We start from the raw sequence: 20,926 nt of genomic DNA, 5'->3' as shown, positions 1-20,926 counted from the left end.
TGCACCAGTGCAGAGCGGCCATACATGATAAAAAAACAGAGAATGTCTACAATAGCAGAGTGTCTTCAAGAAAATTGTACACCTAGCACTTCCAATGAACTGCTAGAAAGTTGTACACCAAGTACATACAAGAAGAAGTTACTTACATAGAAGTTTTAACATTACGAAATTCCGATGAACAAAAGTCAGTGTTCGATGCGAAAAATCGGCCTAGCGTAACAGCGTCAATTTTCGGTAAATTATTGCTGTTCGCTTTCATAAAACCAGGTTCCATGGCAGTTTATTATCGGTATTGTTTGATATGGGTGGAAATAGCACTCTCAACTTGTCTAAACACGATAATAATAGCAAAAAAACGAAGTGACTTGTGCTGTTATATGGAAATCTTAACCAAACGTCAACAACAACAATGGCGCATATCACTATGTGACGTCATACGTTCTGATTGGCGTTCACGGCGGAAGGGCGCGTGGTGTATTTTTTTGATTTTGTATTTGTAAAAATAACAATAATCTTATTATTTTGTGAGGAATTATGCCGGTTTTCCTTAATTAAATATCACAATTTACGCCTGAAACATTCATCCATTGATTTCATTGTTAGTTGACACAAGCCTATTATGCCAGATTAGTTTGTGTCATAATCTGACACAGTTCCAGCCAGGCCGGGTCATAAACCGCTACATTTAAACACAGAAACTTAATAAATGTCATGTAATCTAGACTAACATAATAAAACTGGAGAATTTGTTCGTTTGACTGTTTATTTGTCTTTTTGCTTTAACGCGATTATCTCCAAAACTAGCAGGCAGATCTGAAAAATTCTTTTTGCATCTTAAAGCTCTATTTTTAAGGAAGATTTTAAGCTATGTATCATTACGCTACGACGATTAGGAGCGGAGTAGGACAGTGTAACCTTAGAGACAAGATAGTTAAAATATGAATTTATTTTATTACGCTCAGACCTTGGTTTTATGTTATAGCATAATTTTATCTTGATTCGTAGTTTTAGTGTTTATCTCATTAAATGTAATTGGTTGAGTTCAGTTTGATATTTTATTAATGATATCGTAAAGTGGTATTGGGCGTGGATGTTATTAAATTATTACATTTTATACTATTAGTCAAAATAATATGTTGAGTGAGTGAGTGAGCGAGTTATATCACGACTATTATATTAATATAAGTGACATAATTTGATAAGAGATAGTTTCAACTTATTATTAGCATCCCTTTCCTTATTATAAAACCGTATATACGTATACCCTTTGTAATATATTGTTTAATTTAAATACACTCTAAATTAATTTTAACTGTATACTGCAAAATATTTAATAGTTACAGCAAAGAGTAAAACATTGAAAGTCAAAACATTTATTTTAATTAATCCTAAATTAGACACTTTTGAAACGTCAAATTAAATTATCCAAGAAGAATTTCACCAACAAGTAGACTGACTCTATTTGTCGGTGAAACTAGGTGCTCGTTCCAAAGTGTAGCTTCGAATGGAGAAAAAATTATACAACAACAAGCGCTCTTGTGTACAAGAGGTCTGCAACAAAGCAGTGAAATTTTAATGTCCTTGATGATCGGAATTATATAATGCATTGCACAACTCTAACATCTAGACACCTACATATATCGAAAACTATGACTTCATCTCTTCCAATCGCTTGCAACCACCAAAATAGAACAAAACCACTAACGCGAAAAGATAATGCAATTTGGTCGTCCACCATTCCGAATCGACATAAAATGCCCTCTAACAGTAGCCAAAGAAATAAAAGATATATCTTCAGATTCTTTTACACGTGTGCCGTAGTTTTATGTTTCCGTAAAACATAGCTCTAATGGATTGTAAACCGAGTTTTATTTACTTGTACAATGTCTGCAGAAAAATTTAATGATGTTTAATTAAATCAAAATAGTTTTCAACAGCCCCTGGGTGTCTGGGTGAGCTAAAATGAAAGTTGAGCTTTGAATCACCTGTTTTACAAAAAGATACGTTGTTCTTTTGTTATGGGTTGTGTTGCGTGTAATAGATAGTGCACTTCGATTAATTCTATCGATTTTTAGAATTAAATTGTGTTTGAGGTTATACAATCAATAGAAATATTTAGTGTATTTATATCAGTAGTTGGATGCGTAGAGCTGAAGATCCAGCTTAGTGGCGTGCCATTAGAGAAGTTTATGCCCAACATTGGATGAACAGGCTGATGATCCATGAGAAATATTTCGTGAAAGTGATCGATAAACGTGTACCTACTATCCCATAAAACTAACTATCTTACATAATAATACTAATGGCAATTAAATCAATGCGAGTTATTATCAAAGTGTATTATCAAGCCTATTTATTGAATTTTCTATTTATTTTTTCGATTATCATTTAAACCCCATTTTAATTGCCTAGAGGAGGGTCATTTATAATAAAAAGTAGACATACTAAACGTTTAAAAACGCAAAAATAAATAAGACCTTTCACACGTCATACGAATTAAACAAGATTCACAAACACAGAAATTGAATTCTAAGTAAAAAGATAAATCGTCCCAACCCAACTAGTTGGTCTAACCAGAAAATTCTCAGCGAAACTATTACCTACTTGTAAAAGTCGTAACCTTCAGCGAGAGAGACCAAAATACCGCACTCATGAACCAACCGTACTATAAATACTCGAATTCATAGCAACAGAAGGCCTTAACATAAATATTTTTCATACAAGATTATCACCTGTCCTTTTCGCACTCAGGCGGAAATATATTTGCTGTCTCCCTCTCGATGGCGGTAAGCCAACACCACGCCGAAGAGATTACGAAATATGAAATCTAATTATGAAAAATGTTATAAATATATGTATGTATGTATGTATGTTGCAGTTGTCTTTATGTATGTTTGGGGTCATTGGTGGATGAAAGTGAAAATGTGATTCGATTTATATCTAAAAACTATTTATACAAGACAATCTTGATAATCCAAGTCTGTTTCACAACGATGTTTTCAGCGCCAAATCGCAAACTCTATCTTCAATTCAGTGAAAGGATTTTTTTAATGTTGCCTTAATGACATTAGAATTTAGAAGGATTTTTTAATGACATTAGAATTTTCTCCTGTGTCGTGTGTGCGTTTAAAAATATACAGTTTCACATACACAGATCCAGAACAATAACCTGTAGATCACACAAATAATTGCTCCGTGCGGGGATCAAAACCGCTACACGTTGCACTTCAACCAGTTGTCCAGCCACCACGCCAACGCATCAATAAATGACATGGTCTCGAACTATCGCTTTTTCATAATAATTTTCATCAAATGCTTACTAACTTTCATCCACATTAGAATGCATTTTCCCAATCATATATCTTTTATCAACGATGCAAGTGTCAAACTTGGAATTCTTAATATGCAGTGCTGCAGCCAATTTTTTATTCATTCAGCAAGTAGGGCTGTCAATCAAAAGTTTAATTGAAAATGGCTGCTAAAGTATTATTCTTATCAGCATCATCATCAGCCTATAAGTGGAGAAGGTTTATTCTGCCATTGCAATATTGTTTACTTTCAAAACTAGTCTTTTTTAATAATCATTACAGTCGAGATAAGGACTGAAAAATAAAAAAGTGACAAATTGACCATGAATAACACCCGAGTAAAGCCGAAATGGGCCGTTAGTGGAATATAAAATGCATCAGAATGAAAAATTGGAAAAATATAAAAACTACAACTCTATATTAGTCGTAAAAAAAGAAAAGTTGGCACCCCTACCCGTATCGTATTTAGTAATGAATGAAGTGTTCACATATTGTTTCTATAAATGTCCAAGTGTGTCAGTTGCCTCAGTCTGAAGTTGATGATCTCTTGGCCTTATTCCGTCCAAGTAGCTCTCTTTTTAAGGAAAAAAAAACATCAAATGGTTTCTCCCATCTTGGGTGAGGGGAGAGGGAGTGTCAGACTTTTACTGACTAAAAACCACCACATTCGTACTCCTGCTTTCGGGCTGGAACCTCGGTAACCCGTTAGGTAGTCCGTATTTGGATTTTCATTCAGCAGCATATCTGCAAATAAATTAAAGGTTTATTTCAGTTAAAATTAAATTTTATAATAAATAGTACCGACCTGTAAAATTTTAATGAGACCTAACTGATGATCCTTCTGCTCTAAGCTACTTGTCTTTTGTGTATGTTCTTTACCTACACAGATTTTATTCGTAAAACCTCCCTAATAAATTAAAACAATACAATTTATTTTCTTGACTTTTATTTTATCTTTACTTTTTATCTTATTGTCACATAAATAATGAAAAATAAATGTACCTATATCTTTAAAAAAAAAAAAGGAGTCAACAAGTCATTCAAATGTGACCGGTCAGTCACATTGTACTCTAACTTGGTTTGATATAAATATCATGATTTCTTATTCTATGAAATTACTTATTTGCCCTTCAAGTGTACCTATCTAATGCAATTTTGAGCAATAAACAGTCGTACAAATGCGTCTTTGGTCATCGATAACGCACATGTTCTGTTGTCTCGAGTTTCGTTGCTTTTAGCTAAGTAATGTCAGCAATGTGCACATTGTAAATCCCTTTCAATTTATTTGTATTTGCAAAGTGACTCAGTCCTTGCTATTGTATTTTGTAGGAACCATTAAATATTGTTTTGAATAATATGCCAGTCTTAATAAAAATGTTAAAACCAACAATCAATCAGGTATTCATTATTATGATAAAACTAAGAATTTTTTTTTTTTACTTTTTCAAATTATCAGTTATGATTTCTCATGATAACCTTTTCATACATAAATTTTAAAAATACTTATCTGTATGTGGATAACCATAGCTCAAAACATTAACTATGTATTGATCAAAATACATTTAAACAAAGTATTCCTTCTACACACCGCTTTTAACAGAACAGTGAAACACATTGATGTAGCAAAGACGTTTCGTCGAATCCTATTTTCGTCGCGTTATTCGCGATTACTAGTAATCGTTGAAGTTTCCAAAATTATCGATAACAGATGTTAGACGTAATACTCCACCATTTTGGATGTAATTGTGGATGTGGATGAAGTAATGAGTAAAGATGATAAACAAAAACATCCTGGTGGAGTCAAAGAAAATGACTGTGAATTCTTTAGAAACTTTTGGGAATCAAAGTGTGGTTGTTATTTCAAGGGTGATTGTAAAAACTGTAGCCTTTATACTGAAATGATGGAATGTAAATTATATACAATACGCTATTATATAGAATTCTAGAATATGCTCTCTAGTTAAGAGTAGACAAATAATTTGTGAGTCTAGGCTAATCAAAAAGACGTATGCAACGTCACGTCTTTTATCCTCGAAAGGCAAACAGGTGCACATTACGGCACATAATGCCACTGTACAAGGTACACCCACTTTTCACCAATTGTTTTATAAGTCCCATGTAATAGGAGGTGAGCCTACTGCCATATACTGGATACAAATCCTTCCAAAAAGAGGTAAAAAATTAATTATGGTGCCAAATAGATCTGTCTAATTATTTATAATATTATCTATCTACGACAATAGTTCCCAATAATCCATGAGCAATTGAATACAATTGGGGAAACGTAGTTAGTCCGCTAATAAGTAGGTTACATCTTACATTATAGGAACGAAAGCTTGATTTATATTAAAAAAGCTACATGTTCTGTGACATTGTAAAAAAAAATATTCTGCAACGAGACAAAAATCAAAACAAAAGTCTCCATCAGCTGTAAACCGATCATCATCAGTCGTTGGTTGTCGTGGCATTGTTCAATTACTCACAATGTCAACGTTTTAAAATAAAATGTACTGAAAGTATTTTGGCACCAGTGCAATAGATAAGCCGTTGGAGAAATTAGCGCTAGTCTGGACGTAAACGTGATGGTTTTGGGACAACGTTCAAAATATTTTGTACGTTAAAATTAATTGAACGGTGTCTTGTTGAGTTTTAGCCAAAAGACTGAAAAGACCAAGTAGACCGATGAAAAGACTGAAAAGAATGAGAAATATTTTTTTAGAAAAAATAAATTCTGTTAGGATTTTAAGTGGTAGTGTTAAATTTGTAAGGATTTGAAAATTGCATTATATTTTTTCTTTTTCTAAACTCTTTGTTTATTTAAACAGCACTAACTTACTTGTGGTGAAGGAAACCATCGTGATAAAACTTCAAATTAACAAGTCTAAAATAGATATTTTGCCTTCCTTGCTGCCTTGAAAAGAGATTTTGTGGTTATGATTATATGATGACTTATAAATTAGTTTATATAAAAACATAAAATAAAATCTTTATAACCAATTTCATCATAGCTATAATAATAAGCTTTGTTACCCTTCGTCTGCATCAAACATAGCGGCGCATTGTACATAAATTATTGGCTATTTTGAACTCTGTTGCCGATCTATTTATAGTCTATTGATGTCTGCTGTTACTCTTTTAGATTTGATGGCAGGTTAGCATGTCGTTATGTTTCGGTTAAAATTTTTGTTCGAGATTTATTGCTGGCGATCACGTTGTGTAGACTAGTGTTGATTTGATTGTGATTTTAATTTAATTTAATTTGGGATTTATTTTATTGGGTAGATACATGGTTTAATTAAATTGTTACTTTTTGTTTTGTACCTATGGGTACCTAATGGTAGTTTAATTAATTTCGATTCCTAAACTGAATAATACTTTTAAAATTTACTTTTGGTAAAGTTTTTATAATAATCACTAAATTAACTAAAAATCATGGTTTACTCATGTATATTAATGGAGAAAAGCTCTACAAGTTTCGAGTCAGTTTTCATCATTCAGTAGGCTGCGCGATGTCACCGCGTTTAAGCTAATAGAGCTTCTCTTCATTCCTGATTTAGTATGTCTCGCGATAATTAATATAAAAATGTTAAGTTAGTCCCTACTGAAAGTGTAGTAGTTTTCATACACAAACAGTATTTTTTACCTGACAACAAAATTAACTTGGCTCCTCAGCTGTTTACCTCACATTGTTTAACAAACAGCTAATGATTAACAAAACATCTCTGCCAGTCCTCCCACACACGTACTTGTCGCTAATTATATTCGTCACCCACTATTTAGCTAATTGGATGACAGTCATCATCGGTAATAGATACACAACATACCTGACTCCATGATTAGTTCTTAAAACTAGATGAAGTTGAAAACAACTTATTTTTAGGTTTAAATATGTACATGTTGCTAGATCTAAACTTGTTCTACTATGATACATATGCATTAGAAGTATTTTACTTACTAGAAAAAAATAGTAGAAAATAGAAGTATTTAGGTGATGTTAGTACCTATATCCACCCGAGCCCGCGACAGTCCACTGAAACGAAAAAAAAAACTCAGACTCGCTGTCATTTTAAAAGAGACTGGCCAGCAGCACTCTTTAAAAAAATAGACTTTAAACTGGAATCTCCAACTCGCCTGTTGAACTTAAAGATTATGGCGACCCTTTTATGTAAAAAAATCCCATAATAGCCTAGCAGTGTTTCGTTGTGTGAGTGAAGTTGCCGGAGGCGCAATTCCCAATCTTCCTAATTCCCGATTCCCCAACAAACCTTAAATTCCTAACCCCCAAAAGGCCGGCAACGCAATTGTAACGTCTCTAGTGTTTCGGGTGTCCATAGACAGCGGCGATTGCTTATCATCTGGTGATCCGTCTGCTCGTTTACCGGCTTATACCATAAAAAAGCAAGGGACTGTCACGAGCTGTTGATCATGATGATTCTAATTTATAAAGATTTATAAACAGCATGCTGTACCACATAGTGACATACATACATGTATATTTAGTACATATTAATATATAATATATAATTCGTAGTATGAGTAATCAAGTCTCATGACAAACGAGTGTGCTGCTCAGTATTTATGTACTACATCTGTTACGATCCATAATCAAAATGTACTTGTACTATTTATTGAGGGCATGCTATGTATTTTAGTTGTCTTGTCTATATTGCCTAGTTGCTTTTACGACCAAACCTAATTCCAGAAATGTTTAATTAAATTAGTCTTAATTTAAACTAAGTTAAGACTAGTTTTTTTCAATTGGTCAAGCCCGCCATACCCTACCATACCGCTGCAACTCCTGTAAGCCAAGATCTACAGTAGATACAACCATGAAAACACCGGAACACTGAAGTCCAGCGCGTCTCAGGGACATGGATAACTGCCTTAGATCCCGCATCGAAATAAATCAGAAGTTATTATTACTGGAGAAGAAAAGCCAAATTTAGTTAAAATTAAACGTATACAACAGTCATGCCGTTTTCAATAATCTAAGCTAATAAGCTAAGACAAGTAATACTTAACGACATTTCGGTTTCTAGCTTATAAGTGTCACCTAACAGTACACAAGTAAGGGGTAAATTTATGCTATATCACGCTAAGTAACTTCTAGTTAAGAGATAGTTTAGTGGTGCTTGGTGAAAACAGCCATCAATCTATCGATAAAGCGATAATAATATCTTTTTGACAGTAGGTTAAAAAAGCATTAGATCAAAACAGTAATCCAAAAAAGCTTAACAGAAATGCATCAGACCCACTTAAAAGTTTTACACTAATTTTATAATCCCGTTAAATTTAACCGATTACATACTGAACGTAATCATCTGATCATCTTATTCAACTCGAGTGTGAGTCATCGATCCGCTTACTAACGTCGGGACCGCGGTGAGTGCGCACGCGCACCTTTGCCAAATCACGCGAACTGAGTGGGTAATTGATCATTTGTTTATGTATCAGTATTAATTGTACAAACATTCGAAATGGTGTATCTGTTGATTTCACAAACATTTGACGTTTAGACTATTTGAGAATCAATTTCAGTAAGATAGATTTTACTTGGGAGTAGGATCCAGTTATTTTTGGAATACATTTTATTTGAGTGACTGATACATTAGTTTTTATTTCAAAGACATGTGACAATATGACTAAACGTCTGTTAATTTCTGAAGCAGAATATTTAATTTGAATATTCTAGTGTGATACTCGAACAGAAATATTTATAACTCTTAAAATGTATGGAATAAAACTGTAATGACATCAAGCAAAGATTGCATATGAAAATTGTCATCGGTCTCATGTTTACTAAAGGTTACGCTCACTAACTTTGGTGGATCTGGTCTTAAACAAAATATATGAATATGTAACTGAATTTGCTATTCAACCCAGTATAAACAACAATTACACCCACTATGTAACGTTAAGTGACTATTTTCAATAATACAAATACTTAATACTTTTTTTTAGGGGTAAAATCATCCAATATATTCTCCCTGCTTGGGCGAGGCGAGAGGGAGTGTCAGACTCTTACAGATTTATAACCACCGCGTTCCTACTTCTGCTTTTTGAGTAGGAGCCCCGGTAACCCGCTAGGTAGTCCGCAGCAAGTAACTACACGTAAATGTTTAATTTCTTCCTTCTCCTTTCAAAGAAAACAATTTCAATATAAAACGTGACACACTACACAAAGTATGAAAAACTCATCCGGTTTCACAACACCATATTTTAAATTCATTAAACATCAATACTTTGGATGAATCGATTCATCGCAACCACGCTCTCTGCTCACCCACACAATAAATACCGTCACGGCACAAAAGTAACTCTACTACAGGATGTTTTGTCCCGTTCACAAAAATATCTAATACGTAGGTAGAGTGCTGTTTGTTCGTATCTCGTGATTGAAATAGATTTCCTATGATCATTGGAAAGTATTCATTCAACTGTTGTTTCATGGTTATTATGATAATGGAGCAATTAATTTGTTTGTTTTAACTTTGATCATTTTTAAGTTTTATTCTAGCCATACTATTATTGTTCTTTGCAACATTTCGAGTGCTTCATAGGTTTATTTGAAGTATTACACTAGATTATATTACTTAGCACCGTTTGCCAGCGGCTTCGCCTGCGTTTCCATGGAATAAAAAATATTCTACCACTCAAAACAGCTCATACCTTGTCTGTATACTAAATTTCACCAAAATCCGTTCAGTAGTTACAGTGTAATTAACGGGCAAACATCCAAACAAACAAATTATTAATGTGATAACAAAAAGTTAAATGGCCAGTAATCTTACTAACAACGACTAGTTAACTGAAAGTACATCATTTTATTAGTTTTAAACCATTATGAGTTTTAACGTACCCAAAGGAAAATAATATTTTCCTAGTCCTTTTATAATAAGAGATGAAGCTATAGCCCATCCAGTGACTGAGCCAAATCTTTAAAAGTCACTACACCAGCATTAAAATAAATAATAATGAGTATCAATAACCTCATTCGCTTTTCACCAAGCGCGTTTAGTTCAAAATGGCATATAACTACATAGTAATGTATGATGAACTAGCATTTGATCTATATGGATCGGCCGTTAACCTTGATTACAATCCAAAACCAAATACTATTGAAGTCATTGAACCCATAATTTTGGCTACAGATGAGATTGAAGAAATGATAGTGAGTTCTGATGTAAATTAATAGAATGGTGTGACTGATGAAGAAATTAAAGAAAACGATGGAAAGCTTAAAAATATTTTGGATGATTTTGATAACTATTGAAATTATAATATACAAGTAATCATTAATAAGGAAAGTAATAAAGGTACACGTAATAGGAACATTGTAGATTGTATAGTATTCGTTCAATAATTGTCATGTGTACCTACTTATTGTACGTTTCTGAATGAAATAAAACGAGTTAGTTCTGCTCGATGATCACCATAACTGGCGTTTCACATATATAATAACTATACAGATAAAGCAGGCGCAAATATTGTGTAATAAAAATGTTTGGATTGTAGTGAAGACTATCTATAGATAAAATACTGCTATAAAATATGTTCTGATAAAAGAGCTTCGAACAAAATTACCACGATTTTGTGTCATTAATTCTTTTTATATATCACTTCACATTTTGATAATTCAACTGTTAGTTTTTAACGGAAACTTCCCAAAATTATAAAATTTTAATTTTATCTTATTTCAAATAACCGACATATTTTATATAATTATGTAGTTAGCATGATTATAAAGGTAAGACCTTAACAAAATTATATGTCATAAACGAAATCATTCGTATAACACCTAATTACGACAAATCTGAACACGTTAATCACCAAGACCTTAATCTACTTAAAGCTAAACTTCATTAAATAAGACAGGAACAACTTAATCACAATTAAAAATAAACTCGAAGAGACCTCTGCAATGAAATCACACTCTATCATTGTCTGAGAAAGCATTTAGTTCATCAATCATAAGGCTTAAATATAACATGTTGACATTCACCTGATGATTTATAGGTCACCTGACTTCTCCAGATGCCAACCAAATAACATGAGCGTTGAAGAAAAATTAACGATGCTAACTGATTTATGGAACACTGGTCTTGGAGACTGCGTCCAGAGAATTCAATTTTTGTATACGTATTTATATTTATTTAAAATTCTCTAAAATTACTAGTTTAAATGTTACTTATAAAATACAAAATAAAATAACGTTTAAAGATATAAAAATAGGAGCCGACCAGTACCAAGGTCCAAGTTCCAGAGACAAAAACCTCCTAACTATACGTGCCGTTTCGAGGAGCACTGCCTTCTGCATCAGGCCCTTGATAATATAATTCCCTTAATAATTATAATAAGCAAGGTATTATTTATGTAAAATATGAATATATCTTTGCAAATATCCTCGTATACGCCCAAAAATCCAAAAGTTGTTGTAATCATTTGAATAGTATTTTACGAATTATCATGTAAGATTATTTGATCTAAACTACTGGACTGGTAATTTTTATTAAAGACTGGGCATATTCTAAAGTTCAACACATGAATTCACACTTGATATTTCATCTAGTCATATGAATATATCATGTGATGTTTCATAAAATGTGTCCAAGTAACATAATATTATTGAGACGAAACTGGCTGTTACTGAGTGGATTAAGAGTTTTAATTTCATGTGTTTTACTTAAATTCAATTATTAAATTGGTACTTTACCTTATGAATCATAATTATCTTTTAAGTTTTTGTACATATGTGATTGTCTACGATTACCTTATAATGCTTAATGCGTAAGACGCGAAGACTTTCATAAATTGCAAAAAAAACGAACTTAAGCTTTTATAAGGCTGAACTTATAGTTGACAAATATGCTAACCAGTATCTTCACCTCTTAAACACTAACACTGCAGAAAAACTAAAAGAAAAAGCAAAAAGTTCAAGAAACAACTAGAAATTCAGTTCAATTGTACTTGAAACTAGCACACCCACGTTAGCAAATAAATTAGTTTTGGCCCAAACCCTATCCCAATATTTGCAACAATACTGTGCTCCATTAGATCAGCTTCTATCTTCGTCGGAAAACACCTCTGCACCAGCAACGTCACGAATGACGAGTCCGTTATCCAACCCATGGCGATGCCTGCATCCGCCCACGCAAATTCCGCCCGCCCGCCTCGGCCAGCCGCCAAAATTTTCATAGTTTAGTTACGATTTCGAAAACGACCCGACGCGTCCCGCCGCCGGCGACAAAACCGCCCGATTTCTCTGACGAATCCAGTTTCTTACAACCTTCGTCAATCAAGTTCTCGAACGTCCCGTTTAGCGAATTTTTTTGTACTTTTAAGAAGTGAAAGTGTTTGACTTGAGTGTTTCGTGACACTATTGGATTATTGGCTGTTTCTATTTCGTTTGGTATGTTACTTTTACTGTCATTTTCTTTTACTGAGACAAGGATAATAGATACATTAATCGATAATTTTAAATTAAAACATGACTTTGATGTTGAAAAGTGCTACTGGGCCGAATGCGAGTCCTTGCGGTACTCCATGGCGCATAACCCACAAATTTTAATACGGCAATAAAATTGTGAATGACGAGAGTGTATTTCGAGCACTCGAAGTACTGGTGCAAGGGAATGCATCATTAAATGTTCAAATGAAATGATCGAGTGTTAGGTAATCAGAGGAAGTTGGAGTTGCAAGTTATAAAATTTCTTCGGTGAGCGTTCGCCGCGGGCTTCAGAGGCCTTCGACGGTTACAGAAATAGACCGAGACACTCTTTCGTTTCGTTCACACTCGTGAATATTTGAACACTGGACACCCACTCGGTTACACTTCACCTTGCCAGTGTTGATGGCGCTGACCGCTGTACGCGTGAGTCACTCAGTGGATCGAACTGCTCTGAAGTGGCCAACATTGCTTCACTTACAGTTGATGATACTTGATGTATGAGTTTCAGGCTCGATAATATTAATGGTCGCGACAGGTGTGACTTGGACTGTGTTAGAAATTAAAGTAGTTATCTATGTATTGATTTACACGTTGTATGCTGCGATTAAAGAATTGTTTTTTCCAAGTATCAGTCCTACGCGACTTTGGTCCCGTAGAAATAATTTAATCGAGATAAAAATTGTGCTATATGGCTAGTTAGTCCCTTTCGTTCTATCTATGTCAAACACACAAATTCAATAAACCGCTTTACCATGATTGAGTAACAATTTTACTATGCATACATCCATCCATTCACACAACTAAACAAAATAAAAATAGGTATTAGGTAGGTGGTAAAAAATGTAGATTTTTTAATTGACATACGAGTAATGCAGTAATATCCTATCTTTCATAGTGATGAGTATAATGGTAAACATATAATCTCCTATTGATTGACATGACGCTGAAAAAACCAACAGCTAAATTTACAAAATTAAAAACGTCTATCAGTAAATTCTAGACTAAGTTTTTTTCGAAAATTCTATCTGAAATTCACTCTTGCACTCCTACGCAAAACTCGTGTAGTTTGTTCAGGAAAAATACATCATACATTAGCTATTTTATTTCAGTTTGCTGAAAAATGCTATCAATCACTCAGCTGTTGAACGAACAGTTAACAATTGTGATTCATTGGTCAAAATAATGGCAGTCAATCAACCGACGCCATTTTTAACTGTAGAATTGATCGCGTTCCAGTTTTAATGTCCGTTCTTATTTAGGTGCATTTTATTATTATTATCCACTTATTTAACATCATTCCTGGTACTATATTTTGGGGTAGACAGAGCTGTAAGTACTTCAAGTACATAGTAGTAAAAATACCCGCCCTAAGTCGGTTTCGAGTTTAGCTTAGCACTGGTGGAAACGGACTCGTGCATCTTTCCAAAATATAAAACATTGCTTAGCTGAGTCCGTTTCCACCAGTGCTAAACTATGTGTACCACTGACGTGGAAGCTTAACGTATCCACAGCAACGTAGCATAGCATATCTCTGGTGGAAAAGCACTCTAAAAGATATCTGTCATGTTATTTAGCGAACTAATTCTGATATAGTATTTAACATCACTTGTAAATAATTATCTCATTAAGGGAAAGCAAGGATTCGTGTGCTTGTTAGATTAACTCATATAATAATTCGACATATTTTGTATGGAGATTACCTCGACAGATAGTCATCTGTTACTTATTGAATTAAAACAAAGCAAATATACACTGTGAAAACAGACCCTCATTGTTTCGAACTTAAACACAATTTTTAAATAATATCTATACATGATACGTGATCAATATTGCATTATAGTTAACTAGACATTTTTTATTTTATTATTAGAAGATTTTGTTTGAAGTTAAGCTTAAATAACAAATAAATATTTATCATTCTTAAAATAAAGTTATACTTTTTACTTGACATTAATTCAAGTAAAACGAATGAACGAAATGTAAACTAAAAACCTAATGTTATATTATTATTTTATGATAATAATTTTCAGTTTGTTTACTTAGACCCCAATTCACCTAATTTATTCGCCTGCGATTTTATTAACACTATAACCTAACCTAACCATATTACTGCAACTACATTATTAAGACAACTTTCATTTAAAACAACCTGTAATTCACTTGTAACTCCTCTGGTAATGCAGGCGTTTGTTTACATCCTATCTTTTTAAAATCAAAACAATAGTAGTAGGAAGATTAAACTACAAACAAAACTAAACTGAATTTCCTCTCTTGCAGGTTGAAGCCTATCATCAGAGCGGCAGTATTGGTCCAACCGCGAGCGTAATGTTCCCAAGCTAACAATGGGGGTTACCGACGATTTAGCCCCTAGCTTCACGCAGAAGCCACAGCTGCGACAGGAGGACGATGGCAACAAACTCGTCTTCGAATGCCAGCTGGTCGCATCGCCTAAGCCGGAGATCTGCTGGTTTAGGAGCGATGAACTGCTCAAAGAAGATAATAGGACCAAGTTCAAGTGAGTTTACAGTTTTATACCTAATATAATAAACTCTTTATTGTATACTCTAATCAAATGATATAAAGATATTTCAAAACAAGGATTCTTAGACATTGAGAAAATTGCAAGAGAAGGTAATACATGGTGTAACAGTGACAGTGAAAACAAAGTGTTATAGTTAATTTTTAAACTTATTATAAGTTTTAGTTAGAGCAGGTACAAATTACGTTCAATGTTCTTGCTTTTATAGAAAGTGGTCCAATGCAGCAGAGCAAAGTGCTATTACACTTTTTAAAATTCGATCAAAATTTTATGCTCTATTATAATGAGATTAATGTGAATTGTATTTATTATTCTACCAAAACGTCTTCCTGCTAAACCTAACAGAAATTGTCTTAATGCAAGCCATCATTTACATTTATGTAGGCAACCACGAGAATAATTAATCTTTTATTAAATCTGAAAATCAATATAAGCAACGAAAACAACATGTTATGAATGAAATCTATTCTCAATTATTTGACTTCGAATCAATGTTGCAAATCTATATTTACTTTAGAACATTTACAGTTGGAAACAATGCCAATGTAATTATTGGTAATACAAATATTTAGATAGAAACTAATAACAAGAAACCGGATGAAATAATTATTATTAATAACAAAACATCATGATTTAGTTCTAAAATATGTGAGAAGTAACTTATCGGATTTATAATCGAGTTTCCTTGTGCGAACCGCTAAAGAATGGAATTCCTAGCCCGAGTCTGTGTTTCCTACAGTGAACAGGTTGCTCATAGGTAAGCGTGCTTCATCGTCCACCACATCATCGTTCACCAAAAAGTAAAGATAATGACAACTTGTTATTAAATAAAAGGATTTATTATAACTTTCGTGAGACATGCTAAATGAATTATTATGTTATCGGCTTACTAGTCGAGTTCCTCGTCAAACAGTTACGTGAATAAGTCGATAGCATAATAATAAAATAAAAGGTTTCAATATTTGAAAGTTCAATAACTCTTTGCTTAACAGAGAAAGGCTAAGATTATGATATTATGTTTGGCAATATCAAGTAATTGACTAACGAGATGATGTATATCTGTATGTGATTTATTTTCCTATCACAATATAAAAGAAAGAAAGAAAATACACAGTATAAAAGAAAGAAAATAAATTGAGATAGATATACTAAATCAACGAAGTTTAAACTGTGAATAAACATTTTGACGAAGTGGTGTTAAATTAGTTTGAATGAGTAAGAAGAAATGTTTTGTAACAGGCGTTGCATGAGACTAGTCACGTAGTCCTCTCAAGTGGGACGTGAGACTGAAAACTCTTAATAAGTGGAGATATATATGTGAAATGATATTCAAATAAAAGAAAACCTTAATTGGGTCAAGAATGTGAACATCAATGTAGGCAGAGGTGTAATGCCACAGCATAATGTACCCCCATTTTTCAGAATTTGTACCATAAGGGCCATATAAATAGGAGGCGAGCCTATTGCTGTATACTGGACATAAATGTAGACTTCGAGCCACTACTGAAAATTTTCGACAAATCGAAAAACCTTTGTAGTTCTTTACCCAATACGGAAATCGAACCCGAGACCACTGACCCAGCATTCGCACTTGCAACCACTAAACCAACGAGGCAGTTTAAAAATTAATGTGAACATGAATTCTCCCTATACCAATAATAAACTTTGAACAACACTTATTGAGAAATACTATCAAAAAGAAATCACACACAAGCTCTCCCAAGATAGATATTATTACATTATGGTCAAAGACCACATGTCCAAAATCTACTGGGTCAACGTTCGACGTGATTAGCTCTTCTGTTTATTTGTCCGAAGCATCCCTTTGATGTGATCGAACTGTCATGGCGGACTGACACAGTTGGCAGGTTACGGGAATGTGGTCTATTAATATTTTGATGAGAAATTCGTAATTTCTTGAACACTATACGATTTCGCTTCATTGTACTGCTATTTTGAAAGTCATGTGACTTCTTTCGCTTTGAATCTTTGAAATTCATGTGACTGAGAGTCGTGAAAGTTAATTTATGGGATTGACATGAATGTCAAAATTTATGTCAAGCCATACATTGAGTTTTGTACTCAATCGACCAGCGTTTAAATACCTTTCATCCAAATGACAAACACAGACTGCGAACTGCTTAGCGGGTTACCGGGGCTCCAGCTCGAAAAGCAGGAGTTGGAACGAGGTGGTTTTAGTCACTCTCTCTGTTACCTCGCCCAAAGCGGGAGAAGAGATGATTTTCACCATGAAAAAAATTACTGAAATTAATGTTTTCACCTTAAATTGTCTATTGAAAAACGACCAATTTTGAGCTGAAATTTTGGTTATTTTAATTTAATTATTTCTTAGAAGCACTTTTGATTAGTTTAGATAAAGAGCGCCATTTTTAAATGAGAACACAAAAACAACAATCGTAGATGTTGTTTAAAAGCGTGTCAGTAGGTTTACATAAAACACTGACATTGAAAAGTATTTCTCGGGAATCGAATCTTTAACAAAACATTACACACATAAACATTTTCCTTGATGCAGCTGTCTTTATTGATTATTTAGAAAATGAATAATCTGATGTTTGTCATGACCTAGATACAAAATTAAAAAAAAAGAACTAACTCGTCTCTATTACGTTAATATTGATAAACTAATTAACAATGCAATTTTTGACTTATTGGTGTAACAAAACTTTTATATACTTATGACATCCATAATTTATATTCTAACTTCGATAATACGACACCAAGTAGAAGAGAGATAGCAAGAAACGATTTACGACAATTTCTTTTACTTATGTAGGGGATAATTATTAATCTTAATCCCCGTAAAAGAGGTGTCAGAATCTATTGATGATTATGATTAATAGAACCGTAATGGAATACTTCTCCGAAATTCTAAACAAACAAATATTTCGGAATCTTTATTTTAAAGGGGGGAAAATCATCCAATCACTTCTCCCGCCTTGGGCGAGGCTAGAGGGAGTGTCAGACTCTTGCCGACTATAAACCACCCCGTTCCTACTCCTGCTTTTCGATCCAGAGCCCCAGTAAATGCGCTCTAGGTAGTCCGCAGCTCCGGAGGTAGTCCATATTTCGGAAACTACAGTTCAAATCATAAAGAGTTGGCCTTAACACAATATCGTCCACTTCAAAGTGAAACCACATAAGACACTCGTCATAATTTCCATGTTTTTATTGCTTTGAAAATATAGTTCCTACTATAATGGTTGGATGGTATTCACTTTGAGTATCGGCCAAATAATGAAAGAAGACAAACGCCTTTAATTTTTTTATTGTTATAGAAGATTGGCCTGTTTATTGGCGTATTCATATTACTTTTGTACCTGTTTTTGTTGACGGGGAAACCTTCAAAGGTGTCTCGCTTTTTGGGGAAAAATTAGGGAGTGTGGGATTTTTACTTTATTAAAACCTCCCAGTGGCAACCATATGCACCTAAAGGACTCTTGTTACTTATACAATATGTTATTAATTTTCGTTATCAATTATTTTCCAAAAACGTATGCATTCGTATATAGATAGATATTAGTAAATAATAATTTAAAGTACTCAATTTTAATCTATTTATCCATAAGATATGGCTAAAACATTAGGATAAAAAGACTTAGATGTTATGTTTTTTTTTATAAGACCTCTAAATATAATCATTTTATAACTAGACAAATAGGTTGCAAAACGTGTAACGTAACGTAAAATTAACGTATTTATGTCTTTATTTATATCTTCGTCAATGTCAAACATGATGTTCAGGTGTAAACGGTTACGTAATAACTATTATGTTTTGTCTATTTCAAAACCCGAAGAAAATAAACCGTAAACTAGATTTTATGAGCTAACCATTTGAAGAAGCTGGATAGGTGTAATAAAGCATTATCCTCATGTGTTATACTATAGCATAGACAGGTGTACCTACACGTATTATAACACCCTCTTTTCAGCTATCTATATTCAGGGTCCCATATTATTGAGGGTAAATTATCATATACCGGGTGTATAATCTTTATTCATCATCAGCAGCAGCCTATAAGTGGCTACTGCTACCAAAGTATCTTCTCGCACGGATAAAGTTCGAGCATTAATCACCATGCTTGCTCAATGCGGGTTGGAAATTCCAAACTAATAATCAGAAATCATAAACTCAGTTCTCCTCACGATGTCTTCTTACACCATTTGTTAGTGGTGTCTAAATAATCTTACAACGTCGTACATGAACATGACTCGGTAAAAGTCTAATTAGTACTTACTGTTGGCAGGTTTTGGACTTTAATGCTAAAGAAGCGAAAAACTGAAAAATCCTAATATATTACTTTGTACGCTGCACAACTCAAGGCCAAACGCGCTTTCCCAGCAGCCACTTCTCGTCTAACAAAGCAAACTTTTGCATAAACAAAACTAATAACACAGTGCATTTAATTCGTGTAATAATAAGCAAAACAAACTACATAATTCAGTTTCGTATTAAGCCATAGAACTGGCAATAAGTTAGAGCTGTTTACAAATACTTCTGCTGACCCAATTCTATAATCCAGTCCGACTCTGGACCATATCATATCGTGAGCTATTTTTATGTAATCCCATCAGTACAATTTCATGATACACTTTCGCTAGAGCATTTTCTTCTTAATTGTGGTTTATAAAATGTATTCTTATATCTTTTTGTACAAGAGTACAAAACCATTGTTTTATTACACGTATAACGGGTTTATTCCTTTCTCTTTGTAAATTGTTTGCTCTTTCCTTGTTCACGATTAGTGTAACTAGCATAAATCTTCTGCGACCTATTGAGTAATGAGCAATGCGGCGATAGCAACTAGAGACGGTTGTCACCACCTTTGTTGTTTCCGCGGGCATTGTAAGAGCCGATTAAGAATTACATTTGGCAGAGACGCTAGTCCCTGCTAAATATTTAGCCCTTTAAGAGCGCTCTCTAAAAATCTGTGTTTGTATATCGATAATCGAATCTAGATCGTTAGACGATAGTTGTTTTACAGTTCATTTTACAGCTATTATTTTGCATGCTTAAAATCAACGTAATACAAAAGAACCCTGGTGCTGCGCCCCGCTCGCCCAAGGATGATTTTCAAACTTATGTATTTTGCTATAACTATCCGAAATTTATCAGGGACCTGTGCATTTAGTTTAGTTTTAAGATACGATAAACATACACGTTCAAGGTTGTATTTTATGTGCACTAGTTGTAAATTACAAGTTTAGGAAACGCGTCATTTTACTGCTAACATTTGGCAGGTAATTACCGCGTTCAAAATTCCAATTTTAATTACTATTGGCGGTTTATGATTTAATGAAATATGACTTATTTTTCGTAAAGTTATACTGCAGCACACTCTGGTTTATTTGAATCATTTAAACTGGGTCTCGAATCGACCTCTCATTTTTAGGAGGTTAAATCATCCAATGATTTGTCGACCCCCGCCTCGCCCAAGGCGAGAAAAATCATTGGATGATATCCCCCTCAAAAAAAAAGGGTGAGGCGAGAGGGAATATCAGACTGTTACTGACTAAAATCACCCCGTTCCTACTCCTGCTCTTCGAGCCGGGGCCCGGCATCCTGTTAGCTCTTCCGCAGCTCTGTATTGGGCCCCATCTGTAGTGATC

General features: G+C 33.8%; 1 protein-coding gene and 1 long non-coding RNA gene across 14 annotated transcripts in view; one reads left to right on the top strand and one right to left on the bottom strand.

The window, feature by feature from the left end:
• LOC118280582 (twitchin) overlaps window positions 1-20,926 on the top strand; it is a 141,390-nt gene that overhangs the window by 9,386 nt on the left and 111,078 nt on the right. For 9 of the 10 annotated variants that reach the window (XM_050699464.1, XM_050699468.1, XM_050699467.1 and 6 more), the window contains exon 2: window positions 15,034-15,271. In XM_050699464.1, coding sequence (XP_050555421.1) covers window positions 15,099-15,271 — 173 coding nt within the window. In that variant the 5' untranslated portion in view covers window positions 15,034-15,098. Of the gene's footprint in view, window positions 1-12,506; window positions 12,718-15,033; window positions 15,272-20,926 lie in introns of those variants that run through there. The other variant, XM_050699472.1, reaches the window with a different exon arrangement.
• LOC118280584 (uncharacterized) overlaps window positions 3,979-20,926 on the bottom strand; it is a 50,515-nt gene continuing 33,567 nt past the window's right edge. For all 4 annotated transcript variants that reach the window (XR_007706126.1, XR_007706125.1, XR_007706128.1 and 1 more), the window contains one exon: window positions 3,979-4,052. This is a non-coding gene — a long non-coding RNA (uncharacterized LOC118280584). The remainder of the gene's footprint in view (window positions 4,053-20,926) is intronic.

The sequence above is a fragment of the Spodoptera frugiperda genome, chromosome 16, assembly GCF_023101765.2.
Source record: "Spodoptera frugiperda isolate SF20-4 chromosome 16, AGI-APGP_CSIRO_Sfru_2.0, whole genome shotgun sequence".
NCBI classification, from domain to species: Eukaryota; Metazoa; Arthropoda; class Insecta; order Lepidoptera; family Noctuidae; genus Spodoptera; species Spodoptera frugiperda.
The sequence above is the reverse complement of the archived record's forward strand: the minus strand, read 5'-3'. Positions and strand labels throughout refer to the sequence as shown.